Source organism: Wasmannia auropunctata, unplaced genomic scaffold (assembly GCF_000956235.1).
Source record: "Wasmannia auropunctata unplaced genomic scaffold, wasmannia.A_1.0 LD334579.1, whole genome shotgun sequence".
In the NCBI taxonomy this organism is placed as follows: Eukaryota; Metazoa; Arthropoda; class Insecta; order Hymenoptera; family Formicidae; genus Wasmannia; species Wasmannia auropunctata.
In genome coordinates this window covers 717,629-737,840 of record NW_012028311.1, presented here as the reverse complement: position 1 = coordinate 737,840, position 20,212 = coordinate 717,629, and the positions used below count along the sequence as shown (strand labels likewise).

General features: G+C 47.9%; 1 protein-coding gene across 1 annotated transcript; it reads right to left on the bottom strand.

The window, feature by feature from the left end:
* Positions 1–224: 224 nt before the first annotated feature.
* Positions 225–17,899, bottom strand: LOC105458224 (probable serine/threonine-protein kinase DDB_G0278901). The gene is made up of 7 exons (XM_011703369.1): positions 16,835–17,899; positions 13,213–13,425; positions 12,556–12,694; positions 6,188–6,314; positions 4,140–4,188; positions 3,871–4,050; positions 225–3,572 (listed from the first exon to the last, which is right to left on the bottom strand). Exons 1-7 carry the CDS (start codon positions 17,128–17,130, stop codon positions 908–910), a joined length of 3,669 nt encoding a protein of 1,222 aa, XP_011701671.1. The 5' UTR covers positions 17,131–17,899; the 3' UTR covers positions 225–907.
* Positions 17,900–20,212: the final 2,313 nt, after the last annotated feature.

Below are 20,212 nucleotides of genomic sequence, written 5' to 3'. Positions count from 1 at the left end.
GCGATCCTTTTAATTTCACGATTGTACCCCTAATTACGCCTTACAAAAGTGATCGTGCCTATCTTTCCGGTAATTATGTCGTTGAAGAACGGGTGTTTATTCATGTTTATTTTTTAGTCTCAGTTTATTAACAAATTACACCTGTATAGAAAATACAATACATACATTTATTGAAAAAAAAAAGAGATAAACCAATCTTTTATATGTATAATTGTGAAATTATAAAACTTTGAAACTTCTAAAAAACATCAAAGAAAATTTAAGAATGTTTTATGAATATTTAAAAAAAAAGCATAGTGCGTAACTGAGACGATGATTTATGTCAGAATCTCGAAGTAACTACACTCTACTTTATCCACTATGCCCTTGTTTTTCTGAAAATATATTCACCACCCTTACTCTGGCGGTATATGCACGCGTGCGCGCGCGTGAATAAGGATAAGTGTTCCCTTAATATGGTGATTAAGCCAAAGGGGTAACGCTTGAGCCGTCGATCATGCGCTCGACGCAAATCGAGTGGGACGTTAATGACGGCCGGTAGAATCGCTGACACGTGTCTCCGCGTGTCATTAAGCCACGTCGATACGCTTACGATCGGAGATGTCGGCGCGTGGCACTGCAACGGAGTTTCTAATGCCCGTGAATCGCCCAAGGTTCGCATTCACGGTCATCTGCCAAGGTTGCGAGAACATTATCTCTCTTCCGCCTTGTTAAAATATAGAGAAAAAAAAAAAGTATCAATCTCCTTCTCACTTCGATTTCGCGTTACTGCAATCCGCATCACGTCCAGTCGAATATTCCTTCAGGAACATTAAATGAATGTACATATTGTATTTATGACGTCAGGTCTCTCATCCAAATTACATTGCAGCGTACGTTATAGCGAGCATCTAAAAGATCGAGATCCTTAAGGATTTACATATTGCGGCATCGCAGGACTACTCTTTCTTCTAGTCTTTTCCAACTGTTGCGTGAGGATCGTCGAGCCCAGTGACTTCTTCGTGGCGTCTATATTTTTACCGCTAAACTTTTCCATCGCCCTGGTGTACGAGCCGGTACAGATCCGCCCCCAGACCTTCCGGTCGTCCGCGCACTGTCTGTTTCTTCCCTCGCTACACGTTCGCTGGACGTCGCTCTTCTTCGCGACTCTGTAAACGTCCTCCTTCTCCAGGGACGTGCTGGAGCCCGTAGCGACCTGGACGTCCTCCCACGACACGTTCACGTCAGACTGCACGCTCGACGGCGTGGGGCAGCTGCTGTCGCTGGACAAGGAAGAGGATCGGATGAAGGACGGTGGTACCATCAGCTTCGTTCGTTCCTCCGACTGATTGTCATTTGAAGGCGGTTCGCTTTTCGCGCGAGAATTCGTCGCCGTGCAGCCGCCGGGACCACTCTCTTGATTGTCATGGACGAGATTGTCGTTTAAGATAATCTTCGCGATCGATGTTCTCTTCCTCAGATTTTCCAGATTTTCTCTAGAGGCACTTTGGGAATTGTCCACCCGTTGCAGAATATCCTTGAGATTTACATTCGCGGAATCGGCGCCAAAACTCGGTTTGGCTCGCTCGATCTTAGGCATTCTAGGTCCGGGTTTCCCGTTAGCCGCGACAACAGTCTTTTTCGACGCTTCGCGATTGTTGTCTTTGGCCGCGACAGTTACGTTCGAGTATATGTAATTTGGTAATCTCTCTTTTTGACGTACCGGAACGGTAATTCTCGGTTGCACTTCCAGCGATTTTGCATATTTCTCCTCATTTTTGTCCTCGAGCGTATCTGTCTTGCCGGACATAGCATCTTTCACGCATTGCTTGTACTTCTCGTCTATCGTAGTGTCAAGGTTGTTCTGAGTACCCGCAATATCCGCATTGTCGACGAAGATACTCCCGTTATTCTCCTCGGATCGCAAGAGCGACCATCGATCTAAGGATAAATTCGCTTCCTCCCGAATCATTAAATCCTGCGAAACATCGGTTACACCTACCTTCGCACTCCCCGCGGAATCCCTTTCATTTTTCGCGGCATCATCCTTCGTACCGTCCCGAGTCTCGTCCTCATTGTCGTCGTCCTCGTTGCCGGAATCGTTGTCGAGGCTCTTCAAGATGCCCTCATTCTTCTCGTTGCGCTTCCTGAGCTCTTCCCAGTTCTTTCGCGGCTTGTAGCTCGTCTTTCGCCTGACGATCTTGCTCTCGGTGATGTTGATGTCCGGGATGAAGAGACGCAACGCCTTCGTGCCGGTCGGGAACATCATCTCGTTGATCCGCCTCTCGGACATGATTGCCCGTAGGCTCGTCTTCGAGGCGACCTCCTGATGCTTGTTGAAGGCGGAGACCAGCTGCGCCACCGTGAACTTCGGCTCGTCGTTCTCCGACTCCGTCGAGCGATCCTCCTTGTCGTCGGACGCCGCCGAGTTGTTGGAACGGCTGGACACGTCGGAATGCTGACGTTCGCAGGGATGTTTGTCCGCGTTGGCGGGCACCGCGTTGCGGCACAGCGGCATCTCGTCGGAATCCTCCGTCAGAGTGTCCGATTCGACGGACTTGAGAGAATCTAGATTCTCCTCGGATTCCGCGGTGAGTTTCTTCGACGTCTGCGGTTCTGCGTTCTTCGCTGCGCGTTGCGATTCATTAGCCGACTCAACGCGATTCCGATCGCTACTGAAATCGCTCGGTATCTTCGTTTCTGTCGACGAAACGATCGGCACACTTTTTCGCTCGATTTTATCGGATGTTAAATCGCTCTCCGATTTTACGTCAACGGCCAAACGATCGTCGCTGATCGAGGGTGTGAGTCTAGAGGACGCAATCTCGGCACCGAGTTGCTTGAAAATCGGCAACATGTCCTCGGTCCTCGCGCGCTGGTAGCTCTTCCTTCGCCGTTTTAGGCATTCCAGACTTCTATAGATGTCTAGAACGCCCTGAGACTTGGACAGGGATCTCAAGCCGTACAGTTTCTCGCGGGACTTACTGATTACGGGATTCATCGTGGCGACAGCACCGGCTCGCCCGCAGTTGATCGGCGAGGATCCGTTCAGCAGACACGCTTGAGACTGAACGTGATTCAGACTACGAATCCTCGACAGTATACCGCGACTCAGGCCCTGATTCAGATTAGCCTGAGATCGGCTCTGAGCTTTACTCAGCAGTCCCTGGGTTTGTTCTTGATTCAGCAGACAGCTCTGGCTTGCGCAACTCAGGCTGGTTCTGGAGGAGTTCAGGCTGGCCTGAGAATCCGCCGGGCTGGTGAAACCCTCGCTACCCTCCAAACTCGAGCGACTTCCGGTTAGGCGATGGCTCAGACACATCTCGCTTTGGCTGAGCATGCAATCCTGTAAGCCCTGTTGACGGTGCTGATAATTCTGATCGCTTTCCGATCGGATGTCCCCCTGGCAGAGACTCGCCTGGCTGGTCGTCTGGCTAATCAGCGCGGCCCTCCTCAGATTCTCACGACTAACCACGCGCTCTAAAAGAACCTCCCGCGACTTCGACAGATACCTTCGCAGATGCGGCGACGCCTGTGTTGGCGCGCCGCGCAGCCAGTCGTGGCGCAGGCATTGCTTCGCGGTCATCCGTGCACTTAGAAAATAAAAAAGGGGGAAAATTTATTTTTTAATACAATTTATTCGAGAAAATCTAAGCGCGATAAATTGTACGTCAATATGGACTCGAGAATTTATCGAATTACTTTCAATGTACGACGATGCAAGAGTTTTCAGTATTTCGAAGTATTTTAAAACGTTCTAAATTCTTCAAAATTTCTAATTTTTTATAATATTCGAGAGCGCAATTCGAATCTTTATGTGACGAAATTGTTTGACAACACTGTCGAAAGAAATATTCGATCGCTCACTAATCTTACATACAATAATTATACCTTGGGTCTAGCACCAAAAGTTTTGCGACAAAGTCTTTTGCCTGCACCGAGACATCCTCAAACAGCTCTTCGGGGAAGTCCACCTCCCCTAAAGATATATTCTGGAAGGTCTCCTGATCGGTCTCGCCGCCGAAGGGCGAGAAACCCGTCAGCAGTACGTAGGTCGTGACACCGAGCGACCTGGAAAAGAGGATATTTTCGTAGACGAAGGAAACTCGCTCTGCATCTGCGCAGAAAGGGTAAACGAAACATGCCACGTTTGGCCTTACCACATATCGGCTGCCAGCGTGATCGGCTCATAATGCAGTATTTCAGGCGCTGAAAGAGAGAAATGTAAACACGATTGAATGGTATGGAAATGTGCGCACAATAGCAATCAGCGGTCTCACGTGCCGAGGTCTCTCCTCCGCACGTCCACTTATTTCGTGTCCAGTGACCTCGCGCGTGACGTCATTCGGATTCGCAAGCGTCATTTTTATTTACATATGAAAATCGAATGTGGGCCGATATGTGCGAGAGATGAGATGAGGATCTCGCGGTTTCGGGACGAATTTCGCGTTCGGGATGTTACCGCGACGATTCTACGCGTCGGAATTTCAGGCTCTCGGCACCTCGTCGCCCAAGATCGTCATGAGAGTCCCCGACGTACCTGGATCCGCGTGAAGCCCCCGTAAAAGTTCAGCGCGAGCGGAGCAAGGAGATATTGCAATGACTATTCCGGTCTATCGCCGTCAGACCGTCCGACCGGATTGCCTCGACCGACGATACGATCTTAAACTGCCCACCATCCCGCCGACCCCGCTTGTTGATCCTATTATTTCGTAGACAGGACGCGATCGTGCGCGGTGGCGACACGCATCAATTAAATCGCGCGGCGGGTAGTCCACACCGGTTTCTGTCTGTTAAGCAGACGGATTTAGAGCGCACCCTGTCTTAACGGGCGTAACGGTTACCCACCTCCGACACCTCGCCGCTTGACATTTCGCTGTTACAGCGAATGAGAAAATGAGATAAGTGGGCGGGCGAGACCGATTGAAGCCGACACCGGCGATGATTAATCGGTAAATAATTTTCGGCGAGTTCCGAAGGAACGCGACGTTTTAAATTGCAAATCATATTTGGGCTTACGACGGGCTCGACGAAGAGGCATTGTTCGCGCGAGATCTCAATTTTCGCGCGCGAGGCAGGGACAGAGATAAAAAGAGAAAGAGAGAAAAAGAAAGGAAGAGATTGCACAAAGGAGGGAACGTTAATTCATCGGCCGTCCGACTTTGTTATTTACTTCGTTCCGCGACGTAGAGGCCACGACGCGTCGATTACCTTGCCTGGAAACGGCACGATTTGAAGAGACCGACGTCAATTACGGCAGAGGGGGATCGAGGGGCCCGCCGCGTGTGCGTATTCGTGTGCGTAACGGGCCCTCTTCCCTCCTCTCCTCCCCGCCGAGTTTTATTAAGGGCGCGCGTCTGTGGGCTCGGCAGCGTGCAATAAGGCTAACGTGTCAATTAATATCGATTATATTTGCGATCTCGCCACGGTGATTGTCAATTAGCGGACCCAGATAATGATCGGTAGCAATTAAGCTGCGCGGCAGAGAGCAAAGAGCGCGGACGTACCACCTGGACGAGTTCCCCTTTCGAAACGACGTCACCGTGACTCCTTGGCACCAAGTAATGCCCGGTACACGGCTATCTCTCGACAGCCATAATGTGGCAATTTATATTTTTGTATTCTTGATTAAGGAAGTTTGTCAAGCCACTATCGGCGCCGATCTCTCGGCAATCTCTCAACTTCGGGCATGCTCCAAATTGTTGCTCTCGAAAGAGATTTATGAAGCGCGTTAAATTTTCGAAATTTCGAATGACGTTAATACGTCGCGGTAGAAGACGGAACATTTTATTCTTCTTACTCGTTATGGCAGTAATATAACGAAAGAGACCGGTTGTCTTGTTAAAAAAAAGTTTTTTTCTTAGCAAGTAACTTTCTAACCGTTACGTAACACATATATTTTCGGTATAGATAAAAATATTTTTCTTTTCATTGTGTATTACGTGTTTTAATTTTTATCACTTTTATTTAATTATTATTTGTATTTTAATTTTTATTATTTTTATTATTATTATTTCTATATTTTTTAAATTTAAAGAATAAAAGTCATATTTTTTTCTTCGCTGTAAGTTTCAAAATTCTTCGACATCGTTAAAATGGATCCGAATCGATAGCCTACATATACTACTTAAAAATTAAATTTCCCATCGACGTATAAGTAAAATGAAGTAGTAACTACACTGAGAATTTTAGAAGGCCGGTCACTCACCGACATAATCCGGCGTACCAAGAATCTCCCGGACCTCAGTGCCCTCGAGAATCACTCTCGAGATTTCGAAGTCGCATAGCTTAACATCGCAGTCCGGGAAGGAGCCCATCATGACCAGATTTTGAGGCTGTAAAAGAATCAAAAAAAAATTCCATGCACACTTACACGTATAATGTTTATTAAGAAAAACTTTGATATAAATGAGGAAATGATCTCAAAATTGAATCTCTCCGAAGCCTAACTGATCAGTCCTTCCTTATCAATTTCTCAATTTTAGTGTCAGGGTGTGATTAGTATATTAATACTTTGACTGCTGTATATATCCAATTGAAGCCATTGATACATACCTTGTATGTGAATTTCACCGGCGCCATCATATATCAATTTTAGTGTTAATTTAACACATATTTTCTATTTACTATCACTTGATGAACCGAGAACACTTTGAATTAATTTTTTTATATGATATAATTGTAATTTTTTTAAGAGAGATCAACTTTGCCTATTATTAAAAAAATATATGTTATCGGAAAATGTATACTTCAATGTGAAAGATTTACTTAAATTTACATTATTTAAAACATAATATAGTATAAGCGCCAGGGGACCGATAAAAAAAATTTATGCGACAGTCAAAGGATTAATCTAACTTCGTTAATTTTCTCTGCTGTCTGTTTTATGGACTTGATCGGTTTGACTTCTGACAAGCTAAATTATTATCCGGCCTCATCGTGCAATGCACGCATCCGCACGATCAAATCGCCTTGCATGGTGTTATCTTGCGAAACAGATAGTTTCGCTGGGATCGCGTCCGTATCTCCGAAGAGCTGAACTGTCCTGTCGGCCGTTTTATTGCGGTCGTAACCAAAGGGATGCGATCGGTCTTCCGCGTGCTCGCGCGCCGATAAGGGCGCGCGAGCATATTAACGGCGTGAGGAAGCGATTTCTGTATCGCGTTACAGCGCGCCCGGTTCCGCCGGTGAATGGAATTTCGGTGTATGCGCGTCGTTTAGATTACGGAATCGCGATGCCATGACCGCGCTTCGACGAGCCGTTTCTGAGGTTCGCACGGGGACATGCATCGTGCGTTCTTCCGCATCCGGCAATCGTCCCTTTGAATTTACTTTGAATTCTACGCTCGTTCGGGCTCGCGAAATACCTCATATACCTCGCGACAAAGAGAAACAAGAGGAGAGTTCAATGAGCGCATGCAGTGCGCGACTCGGGCGGAACGCGCGGCGCGCCGCCGGTCTTCGACCGTTTTTGCGACGACCTGGTGAATAGCGGCGTCTGTTTGCCGATATAAATGCTATCTCGATCGCCGGCCACTGTGGTCGCTGTGTATTCGTCGTGACGACACGGCCGCGATCGATCGCGGACGAGGGAAATAATTAGTCGCGAAAGAGACATCGTGGGTACCGGCGCGATATTATCCCGAGATAATTTATGAAAGCGTCCGTATCGGACGTGAAGGGTAAGGAGCGCTACCGCGAACGCTACCGCGCGCTAACGATTCGCGGCGGATCGCCGTGAATTCAAAGACACGCCGACAATCCAATTACCATAAATCGTCAGTAGTAATCGGCGTATAACGAAGGTCGCTGACTACCGAAGGCTGCCGTTATTATAATTGCTGACATAATCTAGATCGCAACGATCTCGTGCGATTTGACATATTTCTATATTTTATATATATCGACCGCAGAATCACGGCTTTCGCCAGCCGCCAGCAGATCGCCCGAACGAACGAGTCGAGTATGCAACGCACGTACGTCGCGTATATATTCGCATGTGGAGCAACAACTCGATTGAGCAAGATATGATAAAGCGGCAACTAGCTGTCCGTAGGTGTCGAGGTACAAAAAAAGCTTGTCCCGCGTTTTCTTTTTTCATGGTAAATAGGAGCGTGCTCGCATCGAGTTCCAAGCTTATATGCATCTTCAGCTCGTCGCGATGAAGACAAAACGCGAACGGAGGACGACCCTTTTTCGAGCGTCGTCGGCGTTCGGGCTCGGTCAGCATCACGCTTTAGCGGGAGGAGCCTTGGGCATTTTCACGTAGGCGCGCCTGAATATTCAAAGTTTCTCTCGGCCGCGCGCGCGACTAATAAATAATGACAAAAGACGTAAAAATAAATCTCGCCGGCCCTCGGAGATACGTAATTCCCTCCGACGACGGGGCCATTACGTGGCGGGAATATTACGCGGGGCCGTGCTCTCCGCACGTCGGGGCTTTACGGGCGGCAATAATATCGCGCAGCAGCTCGCGAACAACCGCGCGTGCTGCAACCGAATGACAAGCAGACCTGTACTAGCGGGTAGAACTATACGGAATAATGCGCGGCTCGCAATCGCGCTCGCGAATCAAAACGGCGGACGCCGCCCATCTTCGTCCGCCTCGCGCTCGTGGCCTTTTTCGAGAGATTTATTTTCCGTCGGGTCTCGCGTTTTTTTTTCCCCGTGAAACGACTGTCGATTAAGCCAAGAGCGCGAAATAATTGTCATTCAGGCCGGCCTGCCGCTCGCGAACTCGGAGAGGGATCGAATGACGCGATCGAGAGATCGCGGTGCGCGGCGTGTTCTCGTTGTACGCGAATCCAATTTACGGATGGATTCGCTCGACGAAATAGGAAGCGCGATCGATACAACGCGATTCATTTCCCAGAAACAAACATTTGGACTGCGACATCGAGCCTGCACAAGAGATTTTCTTTTTCATTCGATCCGATCTATTGGAATTGAACAAGTATCTGATTTCTGGAATACAATTTGTAACGAAAATATCGGGACGCTAAAATAAAAACGATAAGCATGCAAACGTATGTTCCATATATGCCACTCGAAGTTGTACATTATAATATCTTGACTTTTTAATTAATCGCCTCTGGGTGTGCGAATTCCACAAATTGCAAATGAAGTCTGATCTCAACGATCGCCTTGGGCATCTGTTAATCAATTTCTTTTAGCGTTATGACATTGGTAAATATCTAACCAATTCCCCGGACTTTCCAGAAGGATATGATTGGCAATCCCACACGAATTGACGAAATCTTCTCGCGTTGACCAAACAGACGCGTGGGCTCGAGCGAATATACATCAAAGTCGGCTGACTGTTCAATCGAACCTATACTTGTCCTACGTGAGAGAAAAAAGTAAATATACTGCACCTGGCTGAACCGAACCGGTGTAAAGAGCTATGCTAATACATCTCGGATATAAAATCGTACGTCGCCAGGTGTTACGGACGTAAGGCTACCTGTCGATACCCAAGTCCGAATAACTCGCGTCGCGTCGCGCGATTTCCCTCGCGCGGGGGAACTCTCTCGGGTTATCGGGGAGTTGCTCCGGTTATGGCAGCCCAGACGCGGGTACCCCACGGAGAGGAGGTAGGAAACCAGGTGGTGATTCACCGAGAGTGTGTGTGCACAACCGGCGAAGGAGCAGGGCGTGGTCGTCCGCTCGCTGCACGAGCGCGAGAAGCGGCGTCGCGCGCACCGTTTTCTTTTCTTCTCCGCTTTTTTTTTCCTTCCTCTCCTCCTCCGCGTCGCGAACTCCCCGCGATCTTTCGCGGCGATCTCTCGCTGCTCGGTGCGATATCTCGTCTCCGCGGCGCGCTCCCGCGGACCCCGCACATCAGTGTGGGCGGCACCGGACTCGAGCGATATCCCGCGATATCCCGCGAGACGAGACCAAGACACGAATCCAATCGTCTGTTTTGTTCCGTTCTTATTCCCGCCCCCCCTTCCCCTCACCCTTCATGCGGATTCTCCACGAAGCGTGGACTTCACGCGAGCTTCGACGTGGATGTTTCGACGTGGTGGCGAAATCCCTCACAGTTCTCTCCCGTTTCTCCCGGCGCGGCTCGTGAGTCCAGACGGGGAAATCGCACGTGCGATATTTGTTCGGGGTTCGTGCGCGAACACCCAACGGCGGGAGAGCTCCTTTTTCTCCCCCTCACGTGCTATATATGCCGCACCGCCAAATACGGCAGCGGCGTGTTTATGGAGCGCGGGAATAATGTTCACGTCGTATATACGCAACGGCGCGATATACGTATATATACGTATACACTCCGCCGCGGCGCGCTTACGAAATAAATCAGGTGGTACCCATTCGTCGGGAACTTGAGCAACGAGCAGCTCGTAGTGGGTCAAAGTTAATTTATTGCGTCACCCCCCTTCTCGCGCGCGGGTAAACGCCAATCGACCCATCGTGCACTGATTCGCGTGATTAATTTTCGTTCTTTGAATTAATCGTGCCGAACCGACCCTCGGTCGACCGGGACTCTTTGTTTCACACGCGAGAGTAATCGAACTCTCGGCTCGGCGTAATGCAAATCGACCTTAACTCGCGCACGCGGAGGATCGCAAAAATAAAATACGCAAGGCGGACGTTGGCGAACGACGACGTCGGGTATATCCCCGCTACCTCGCTCGAGGATGTCGCTCGAGCTGCTAAAGGCTCGACGATCTCTTTCTCTCTCTCTCTCTCTCTCTCCCCCGCGAGGATAACGAGGAGGAATCTTCCGTAACGAGCGATTCCGACGACCTCGTCGAATCAAAATGCACTTTACGGCACGGAGTCGCTTCTACATCACCCAGCGTGTTGTTGTCAGCTTATTTTTTTTCCGCGAATATTCACGCGATTTTACAACCTGGCACACGTTCACCTCGCAATCCGACTAATCCGGCTCGCGATCATCGTTTTCTTTGATTAGTGAATTCTTTGATTAGCGACGAAATAAAATGTACGGTAAGAGTTATATCCGAATGGAACGAGATATATTTTTCTAACGTACTTCTAATCCAACCGACAGGAGCCGACAATAAATAATGCGAACGCACACACTTACACTAATGGAACGATGATGAAAAGTCATCACGCCACGTGTGAAAGAGCGTGTGAGAGAAATAGTCAAAAATATCGTGGAATAAATGTTCTCAAACTCTGAGCCAAACCGAGTCCAGCGAGACAGCCGCACACCGTTTGCCGAGACTTCTAAGCCCCCGACATTTTTACGCAGCGCGCGACTGGACGCGTAACGATAAAACTATCGCTGTCGAGATTAAAGACCGTCGAAGATTAAAGACCCCTTCGCGCGTAAATGTCGTCGACTGTGCGATACCGACGACGCGTCTGCGCGTAATTAACGCCGTTCAAGAGCATTTTATGGCCGAAAAAGAGAAAATAAAAATAAAAACGTCGCAAAAGTAAGGCAGTCCGAGACATTTACTACTGCCCGTACGAGACTCAGACATTCGGCAAAAAAAAAAAAAAAAGATCTGTCGGCTTCGAGAAAATAAAGCGAGCTCGAAGCGAGTCGTCATTCACTGGACTGAGTGGACAATTCATTCGTTCCGATGGGACTCCGAGCACACTGCTTGATTTTCATAGCACTGACTCAGAAGGATCCCAGAATAATTCGTGTAACATCGACAAGAAAAACGTTATGCTGAAAGCGCGGAACGTCTGGAACGCGGGCTTTTTTTCGCTGATGAACGGCGAACGAAATCAACACCGACGACTCGGGGAGAAGCAAAACACCGCTCACGAAGGTGTCTCAAGTTTCGAAAGTCCGGTCGACTCGTCCGTTTTCCATCCTCGTTCGTCGTCGCGCGAACACGACGCGAGGAACCACGTCCCTCTTTTTTTTTTTTTATAATTTATTTCTTCGTAAAGCCCGTACGTAAAAGCGAGTTCGGTTTCCGTGGATGTCGAAACGGCCCGTTGCGCTCGCGATAAATCGAAAACGAAGGCGAGGCTGGCCCGTGTACTTGTGATTTCGTTTGGGCTGGATTGATTTTTTTTTTCTTCCCTCTCGTCGTGTCGCGCCGCGATCGAGGTGACCCTATGATCGAACAGCGCGCGTACGTGTGTATGCACATACGTGCGTCTGTCTCTGTGCGCAGCATAAATGGCAATTCCAATTTGTTTTCGAGAGCTTATCGTTCATCGTCCCCGCGCGATCGATAGCGCGACCGATCGCAATTAAAACTCCCATCCGGTAGCCGCGTTATATTGTTTTTATTGTTTTTACGAAACGGAGACTGTGTCACTCGATGACTGTCCAAGCTCATTCGATCAGTTAACACATGTCACTTGTACGAAAGTATTGACTGTATATCGGAATATACATGTACCGGTTAGTGACGTTGTATCAAGTAAAACAGACACGACAATAAGGAGTCACGCTCGCGGATTGAGTTGTTCGTGAAATTTCCCAGCGTGCTCCCTTCGTGCTTCCATCTCGTTGTGTGCGAGTACGGAGAAAACGGTTGGAAATTTCTGGCGGCGCAGATCGGTTCCGGGATCCGGATACACGAGAGAAGCGTGACAAGTTCGCATCTACCTTTTATGGATCGAACTTACCTTGATGTCCAAATGGGCGATATTTCTCTCGTGGAGGTAGGCGAGTCCTTCCACTAGCTGCCGCACAAAGTGTACGACGTCACCTTCGAGGGGCACCAAATCGCCGTCGATGAGCGTCTGTAAATCGCCTCCGGGCGCGCTGAAAAAGAAATCGTCATTTCTTGGGAGATAATATCTGAGATGGATGATGCTTAGGATGCTTTGAGTCATTTCCAATCATTCCTACAAGTCGCCACTACTCCTACTCAATATGTTAATTCTGTCGTTAATTCAATTAAAACAACGCAGTTGAACAATTTAGCTTATTATTTTTACATGGTAATTTGGATGCTATTTATTTTGAAACTAAGAAATTCATCATGGAAATGAATTAATTAGATGTGATTGTTTTTTAACCACATTTTTCGAATTAAAAAAAACATTTTGACACACATAGAAATTAAAAATAACAAAATGTTATTTAACTCAGGAGTTGGTTTAAATTTGATCTTTTAGTATTTAACAACGTAGTTATGAGCGATTGTTATTATTTTTCCTATAAATGCTTCACAGCGCTATTCTTCTGATTTAATACAACTGATATTACAAAATTTATGTATATATAAAGCGAAAGATTTAATCTAGTAGAAAATAAAGAACAAGAACGCAATTACTTACTATTCCATGACTAAGATAATTTCCTTCGGCGTCTCGTAGACATCGTGCAGCCTGACGACACGTGGCGATTGCGAGCACAGGGACAGCAAAGCGATCTCGTGTCTCAGTTCCGCGCTACAATCGGCGTTGAATCGGTTCCTGGACGAGTATTTGGCCGCGTAAAGAATGCCGGTCGATCGCGACCTGCAGCGATAGACTCTCGCCCACTGACCGCTGTTAAGTTTTAACAAATCCTTTGTTAATACTTACACGAGAAGAAAAGAAAGGAGGGGGAGAAAAAAACGTGGACCCTCCCCTGCACAAGATGCAATCCCGTGATACTCCATATATTTTAATCTCAAATCGCAACGTTGAAAAATCGCCGGAGATAAATTGTATAAGATATGAAACGACGCGCGCACGTGCGAGAATAAAATGAAGCGTAACGTAAAATGATGGAGAGTGACGGTACGATTTATATTTACGATTGTCTGTTGCCCGCTCGATCGGATGTTCCCGATGCAGCTTCGGTCTTTTAACATCGATTGACTTTGCGTTTTCACGCGATGAATTTTATCCTTGAAAAACAAGTCGATGCCCAAATGCTACCGCTTTCCCCCTCGACATCGTTCATTGCTCGAATACTTTTTTCATCGAATTCTCCAATACGTTTCTTCTCTCGCTACTCCTCGTCGCATTCTTCTCTCATGCAGCGACTTCGAAGCACTATACGAAAACGCTTCGTTTCTACGAGCGTTTTCAGCCATCGCTGATTTGTAGACAGCGTATTTTTTTTATGCCCTAACAATTTTATTTTTTACTTCACCATCCATCGCGGGAAACATCTTTTGGTGTTCTATTTTCGACTTTTCGTTCCACGAGAATTTTGTTCGCTTTGACGACGTTCTCTCGCTATTTTGACGACATTCTATTCGCAGTGCTATCTAACGTTTCACGGAATGATCCATATTATTTACAGTCGCGGGCGCAGCTCTTCGTTGAGCTAAGAATCTCAAACTCGCCGTCGAGGATTCCGGTCGTCTCTTCGGCAAGGTCGACACAGCGGCGCCTGGCAAGGCTGTACTCGTAATGCGCACCTCACGTTTTCACCCGTGTGTCGAGTGAGCGAGCGCCTTTATCCACGAGAGAGTGTGTTACATAAACGGCGGTGAGTCCGTAAGATAAAATCATAGACGGTGCCATTAACTTTCTACACTGAAATCATAAATAACCCGACGTGCTGTCTTTCGTCCGTTTAAGGTCGACGAACAAGAATTCTTCATGGAACTTAAATATTATTTATTGATTGTTTCATATTTTTTTTGTATATAATCGATTAATTAAAATCGTCGAATCGGAGGAAGTGCGAGGGTAATCTCGTCGGATCTTTGAGATCAGGAGTCGGAAGTTGTAGTTGGGATCGCGTCTAGCGAATTGCCACGTGAAAACGTGCCTCGCGTGCAAATTGGCGACCCATCGCCACGGCAATATCCGCCGCGTCCTTTCGCGGTCGCGGAGATAAGGGTAAATGAGCATCTGATAGCGCGCTGCGCAATTAACTTTAATCGATTCCAATTTTAAGGCCGCGCGCCGGTATGCATATCCTGAATTTTTCCACCCCTCCCGGATTCCGGAGAGATATACCTACACGACGTAAAAGCGCGAGACGGAGGAACAAAGGAAGCGACGGCAGAGACGGAGAAGACGATATATACGCCATAATTTTTCCTGCCCTTTACCGCGGGGCTCAAGGCTCGTTTCCAAAAGTAATTACCGCGGGTACAGAGCGGGTATCAAGAAACGCGCGCGTGCGCACACACACACGTACACATGAAGCTGTTAAATCGGCGAGACACACGCCGAGCCGCCGAGATAATACCCGCTGTATACGGCGCAACGATTAAAGAGCATTCGCTATTATTAAAGATCGGTACGGGCAGTAATCATAGAAAATTGGATTTTAGCGATCGGTCGCGTATTATAATGACGGCGATCGGGAAGTGTTGAAAGCCAAGCGGGGAGACGCGCGCGGCTGAATAATTTATGAAATATCGCCCTAGGGCGACTTCGCTTTTCGCCTCGACCGATTGCATGCAGACACAGATGTATGATAAAGAGCGCCCTGGTTCTTCGAGAACCGCTTCGGTTGAGGTCGCTGATATTTTAATCAATCAAAGGTGTCGATTTCAATTTTCATTATTAATTATACACGAGGAAGAACGGAGATAAGGAGGGAGAGGAGAAAGTGTCGTATCGCCGACACATAAGATGTATAATCGCGACAAATCCACGCACAAATAATATAATCTCCGTAAATATCGCAATTATCACTCAGTCCGATGGAACCGGCGACTGTTTACGTATTATATGCGAGACGCCTTTGTGCTCGCCAGCAACATGCAGGTAAATCAGCTTCATTAGCGATGCAAATGCCGCTGCAAGGAAATCGCACGGCGCGCGGCGGCTGATATCGGGCGCGCGAGCGGAGAGTTATCAGTGCGCGCACCGACGCTATCCGAGAAATTAAAACGGATGCATTAACATACCCATGAATATGAAACGCCTTAAAGTCCACGCTCGCTCTCTTGATCACGCCCTCTCGAAAGGGAGCCAACTGTACATATATATCGGTTTCGGTTAATAACCGTGCGCGATCGATACCGTCCCGATTAATCAATACCCCGCCGAGAAACCGGTACTGCCGCTCCGTGAGGACGTTGTATCCCACATTTATTGATTTATTTATTTATTCGTCTCGTTGAGACACACCGACGATGAACTGGGCGAAACCCGCTTTGAATCCGAATCCCGCTCCGACGCAGTTAAAGTTCCCAGATAACGTTAATCGGCAATTTACATTCGGCAGGGGTTTAAAACGACAAATTCGACGATTGATCGACGTTATTATTCGGAAAATTATTATTCGTCGCACACGCGGGAGTCATTAAATCGATCAATTTCACAGAAAGGAATGCCCGACGACGGGATAACGACGCGCGAGTAAATCACGAGCTGCACGGCCGTACCGGCCGTAAACGCCCGCGTGCGTGCAACAGGCGCGTTTCGTGCGACTCTAAATTAAATTATTAGCGCGAGAGAAATTGCAGGTTGGGCAATCGGCGCCCTATTACCCGATCCCGTCCCGTCACTACACCGGCGATCATTACCAGCCTAATTCGCGCGGCGATTAGCGGCGCGATGCAATAAATATGATTAATGCGCGACGCGCGTCACGTATCGTTGCGTATATTGCTACCGTGCGTAAAGCTTTGACAAATTACGCGTCGCATCCGAGGGCGATTAATCATTGTGCGTGGCTCGTTGCACGCGATGCGAGCCGCGACGAGGAGCGTCGGGACGAGATCGTCGGGGAGTAAATAACGCACAGTTCGCAAAGCGATAGCTGCGGGTAGCCAATTTTCGTGAAAAGAGTTTGCTCAGAAAAATTCAGCACATACCGGATTTATTATTAAAGATAATCCATTCTCGATCTATGTAATAATGTTGAGAAGCATCGCTGTTGCGTATGTAATTACATTTTACTAATGTTCTAATCAGTATAGTGTTTTATAAATTTCGCCATTTCCTACGATATTTTGACCTACGACTCTAAAGATGTAGCATTATAATATCGTGAACTCACCTCGCGAACGGTTTTGGATCGATCTCGTAGTGCTCTGTAATGGGTCCCGTCTTGACCACCCTGGCGAGCTGCGCCTCCTGAACGAGGACCAAGCCCTCCTTCACGTGTTTCTCACTCCACTGCACCCTGCATCTACCTCTGCATCTCTCCTCGTTGACCGCCCGATCGTTCGCCCGCTTCGTCTTGGCGCATTTCGCCGGGGACGCTTGCAGGCTATAACGACGTTGCGGTCCGGGCGACGACTTCCTGATGGACGACATCGTGGGCGCTTGATGACTCGACTGATGATAGATCATGGCAGCTGGATCGCGCGTGGACTTGGTATCGCGTGTGTTAAAAGACACGCGTATATACGATGTACATACGCGCTCAGCGGAGACTTCAACGCTTGGCGCACTCGCGACGTTTCACCTGATCTCTCCTCTTTCTTTCCGCAAATCTCTTCCCAAACTTGGTGCGATCGATTCAAGCGCGAGCTATCCAATCGCGCCACTCCGACGCTCCAAGCTTTTCGCTTCGGACTCGCGGACCCGCGATCTCGTTCCGGACAACTTCAATCCGCACTCTCGCTCTCGATCTTACGGCCTGCACTCTCCGCGTTCGATCTCCTCTCGATCGGCCACGCAGACGGAGCGAGCCGAAGCACGCGGTGTCATTCTATCATCGGGAAGGCGACGGCTCTACTCTCGCTGTACGACGCGATCGATGTCGATCCTCACATCTTGCGGCCGCGCGCGTTAGAAGGAGAGAGAGGGAGAGAGAGCGAGAGCGAGAGAGAAGAGAGGCAGAGAGATCGCGTGGCTCACGGTCCAGCGCCGAGTCTGAAACTGGCCGCTCTGCCGGAGTCAACGAGAGCACGAATCTCCTTCCGCGCGCTCCTTCCCAATTCACTCTCTTCCTTCTTCTTCGCGCGCTGGAGAGCACGCCGCGAATCCCGACACCGACACCGAGACCCCGGCCGTCTCTTTGGACTTCCCCTCGACTCACCCCGCGTCCTCCTGCCGCGATTCTCCAGGGTCGGCTTGAAATTCTCCACGCGGTCTGACTTCGTAATTATAGATGGACATGAAATAGCGCTTCGATATGCAAATAAAGTAGCGGGACTCATTGTTCCCCTCTCGCGTGAAAAGAAAGAGACGATTGTAATTTTACTGCCAACTTCATATGATAGGTATAATTCGCAATGAAATTATCTGAACGTGTGTGTGTGTATACAATACATATATATAAAATTATACACACGCAATATTACCTGTATATTTTATATTGTATGTAATACAAAGATATTAAAAATAATTTCATATAGAGAGTAGAAGCCGAAAAGTGAAAGTAGCGTGAGTTTTTATGATCGAATTCCTCGATCGAATCGAACTTTGACGCGTTGCGTTTCAAGTAGCTTGGGCTAAGGACCTATTTAATCGGGCTAACGACCCAATCGATAGGCCACTCGTAGAATAAGAGCCAACTACTGTACCGTGCCACTTTTAAACAGTGTGTCTCACCGCCCACTCAGTGCTCGTAACGTCCTACTTTTCCGAGCTACTTGCGTTCGCGGTGCTCTACTCGCGTTATTTTAAAAAGTGGACGTGGTGTTAATTAGGCGTCTGTGCACCTACGCGATATTTCCGCTCGGCTGATTCTTCGAACGAGTTTATGACTGTCGGGAGTTATCAAGCCGCGAGCCCGCGGCTTGCGAGTCGACCGAATCTCAAGGCGCCGAGAATATCTCGACTGTCGAATGAGGATTCACGGAAGTGTCAGCACAAAGAGGCATCCTCGATCGCGTTACAATCGACGCGCGCATTGCAGGAGCCACTTCGGAACCTGGAAAGGAAGCGGTTCACCGTGTCAGAAATTCTTTTTTCCCCTTCTCCCTCCTTATTCTCCTCGGCGCGCAACTTATGCACATGCATAATGGACTCGCGGGCCCGGACATCTACGCTGCGATCGCTGGCGCGAGAATTCCACCTACGTCAGAGAAGATACTTCACAGCATCACCACTACACCAGAAACGGCGCCGCGAACTAAAAGTAGCAATAACAACAACGACGACGATGACGGCGAGACATCCGCATCCAGTTCAGAAAGCAAGGGAAAGAAGAAGAAGGAAGAGAAAAAGAAAAATATCGTTGTCGAGGCTGGACCAACGATGTGCAGCTTCTCGGGTCAGGGCTATTCTGTTAGGATTTCTTTACCGCAAATAGTGCTCAGAAAATTTTTAAATCGCTAAACATGAGAAAAATAGAAAAAAACAAATAGATAAAAAAAGTATACTGAAAAATTGACATTAAATTATCCGAAAAATTATCTTACTGTGTTGAGGAAACAAAAGTTTGTGTTAAATTGGAGAGTCTACTGACAAGTATATGCAATGCGTCCGTCATGAGTTTAAATTTTTCATACATGATCTTGTGTACCTCATTATATAATGAAAAGAAAATTTTTTTTGAGAATTCTAGCCGAAATTTGAAATTTAAACTTACTAAAGTTTTAGACCCCACTCCATCTATTCACTTTATATTTTTATATAGAAATAAAAGATCAACGATTAATCTTTCTATATATTTTCTTTAACGTTAGAAATTCAGTTGGACTAAGATATTCGATAACAATTACATTGGTTTATATCTAATATCGAGTTTATCTCTTCTGAAAGATGGGCTAGTCCGCCCTTTTTTTATTCTCCGTTCACGGAGCACCGAGAAGTTCCCGCCCGTTTCAGGAAGAGATCCGTGTAATCGGATCGACCTTTAACTTCTCTCGTTACAATAATGGAGGCTGGTCGAAGGGCCGGTCGCGCGGTAATTGGAAATTACCGTGTTGTCGCGCATGGTGGGTCACGAGAGCGCTCTCGAGAGCGCGCGCCAACAAAAATGCGTCCACATTGGCGTCGAGCGCGCCCGCGCGGTATCTTTCCTGCGACGGGTTTATCGAGATAACCGCGGATTCCGGTCGTAATAACCAGGACAATCCACTCCGATCTTCGCAAGTGCGGAGAAAAAAAAACCGCGTGAAAATTGAGAGAAATATTGTCACCGAGATTGGTATCGCCGAGAGAAATCCTTCGATCCTCGTCGCGAATCGACTCCCGCACTCCCGCACCACTGCGGATGAGAGAAACAAACACGCACACGGGTCTCGGCGCCGTCGAGAGAACGGAGGCCGGCCGATTTTTCGCCGTTGGACGCAAACATTTTCGCTCTTTATCCCGGACGCGAGAGATAAGCGCGCTTGTAAAAGCGTCAATATGTTAATGAACGCGCGAGGGGGGCCTCACCTTCAAAGTTTTCATCGCTTCCCGGAAACGTGAGGTGTCGATTTGAATTCGCGTTGCCGCTCGTTACGAGATACGTGAATAATCACGAAGTCCTCGAAAT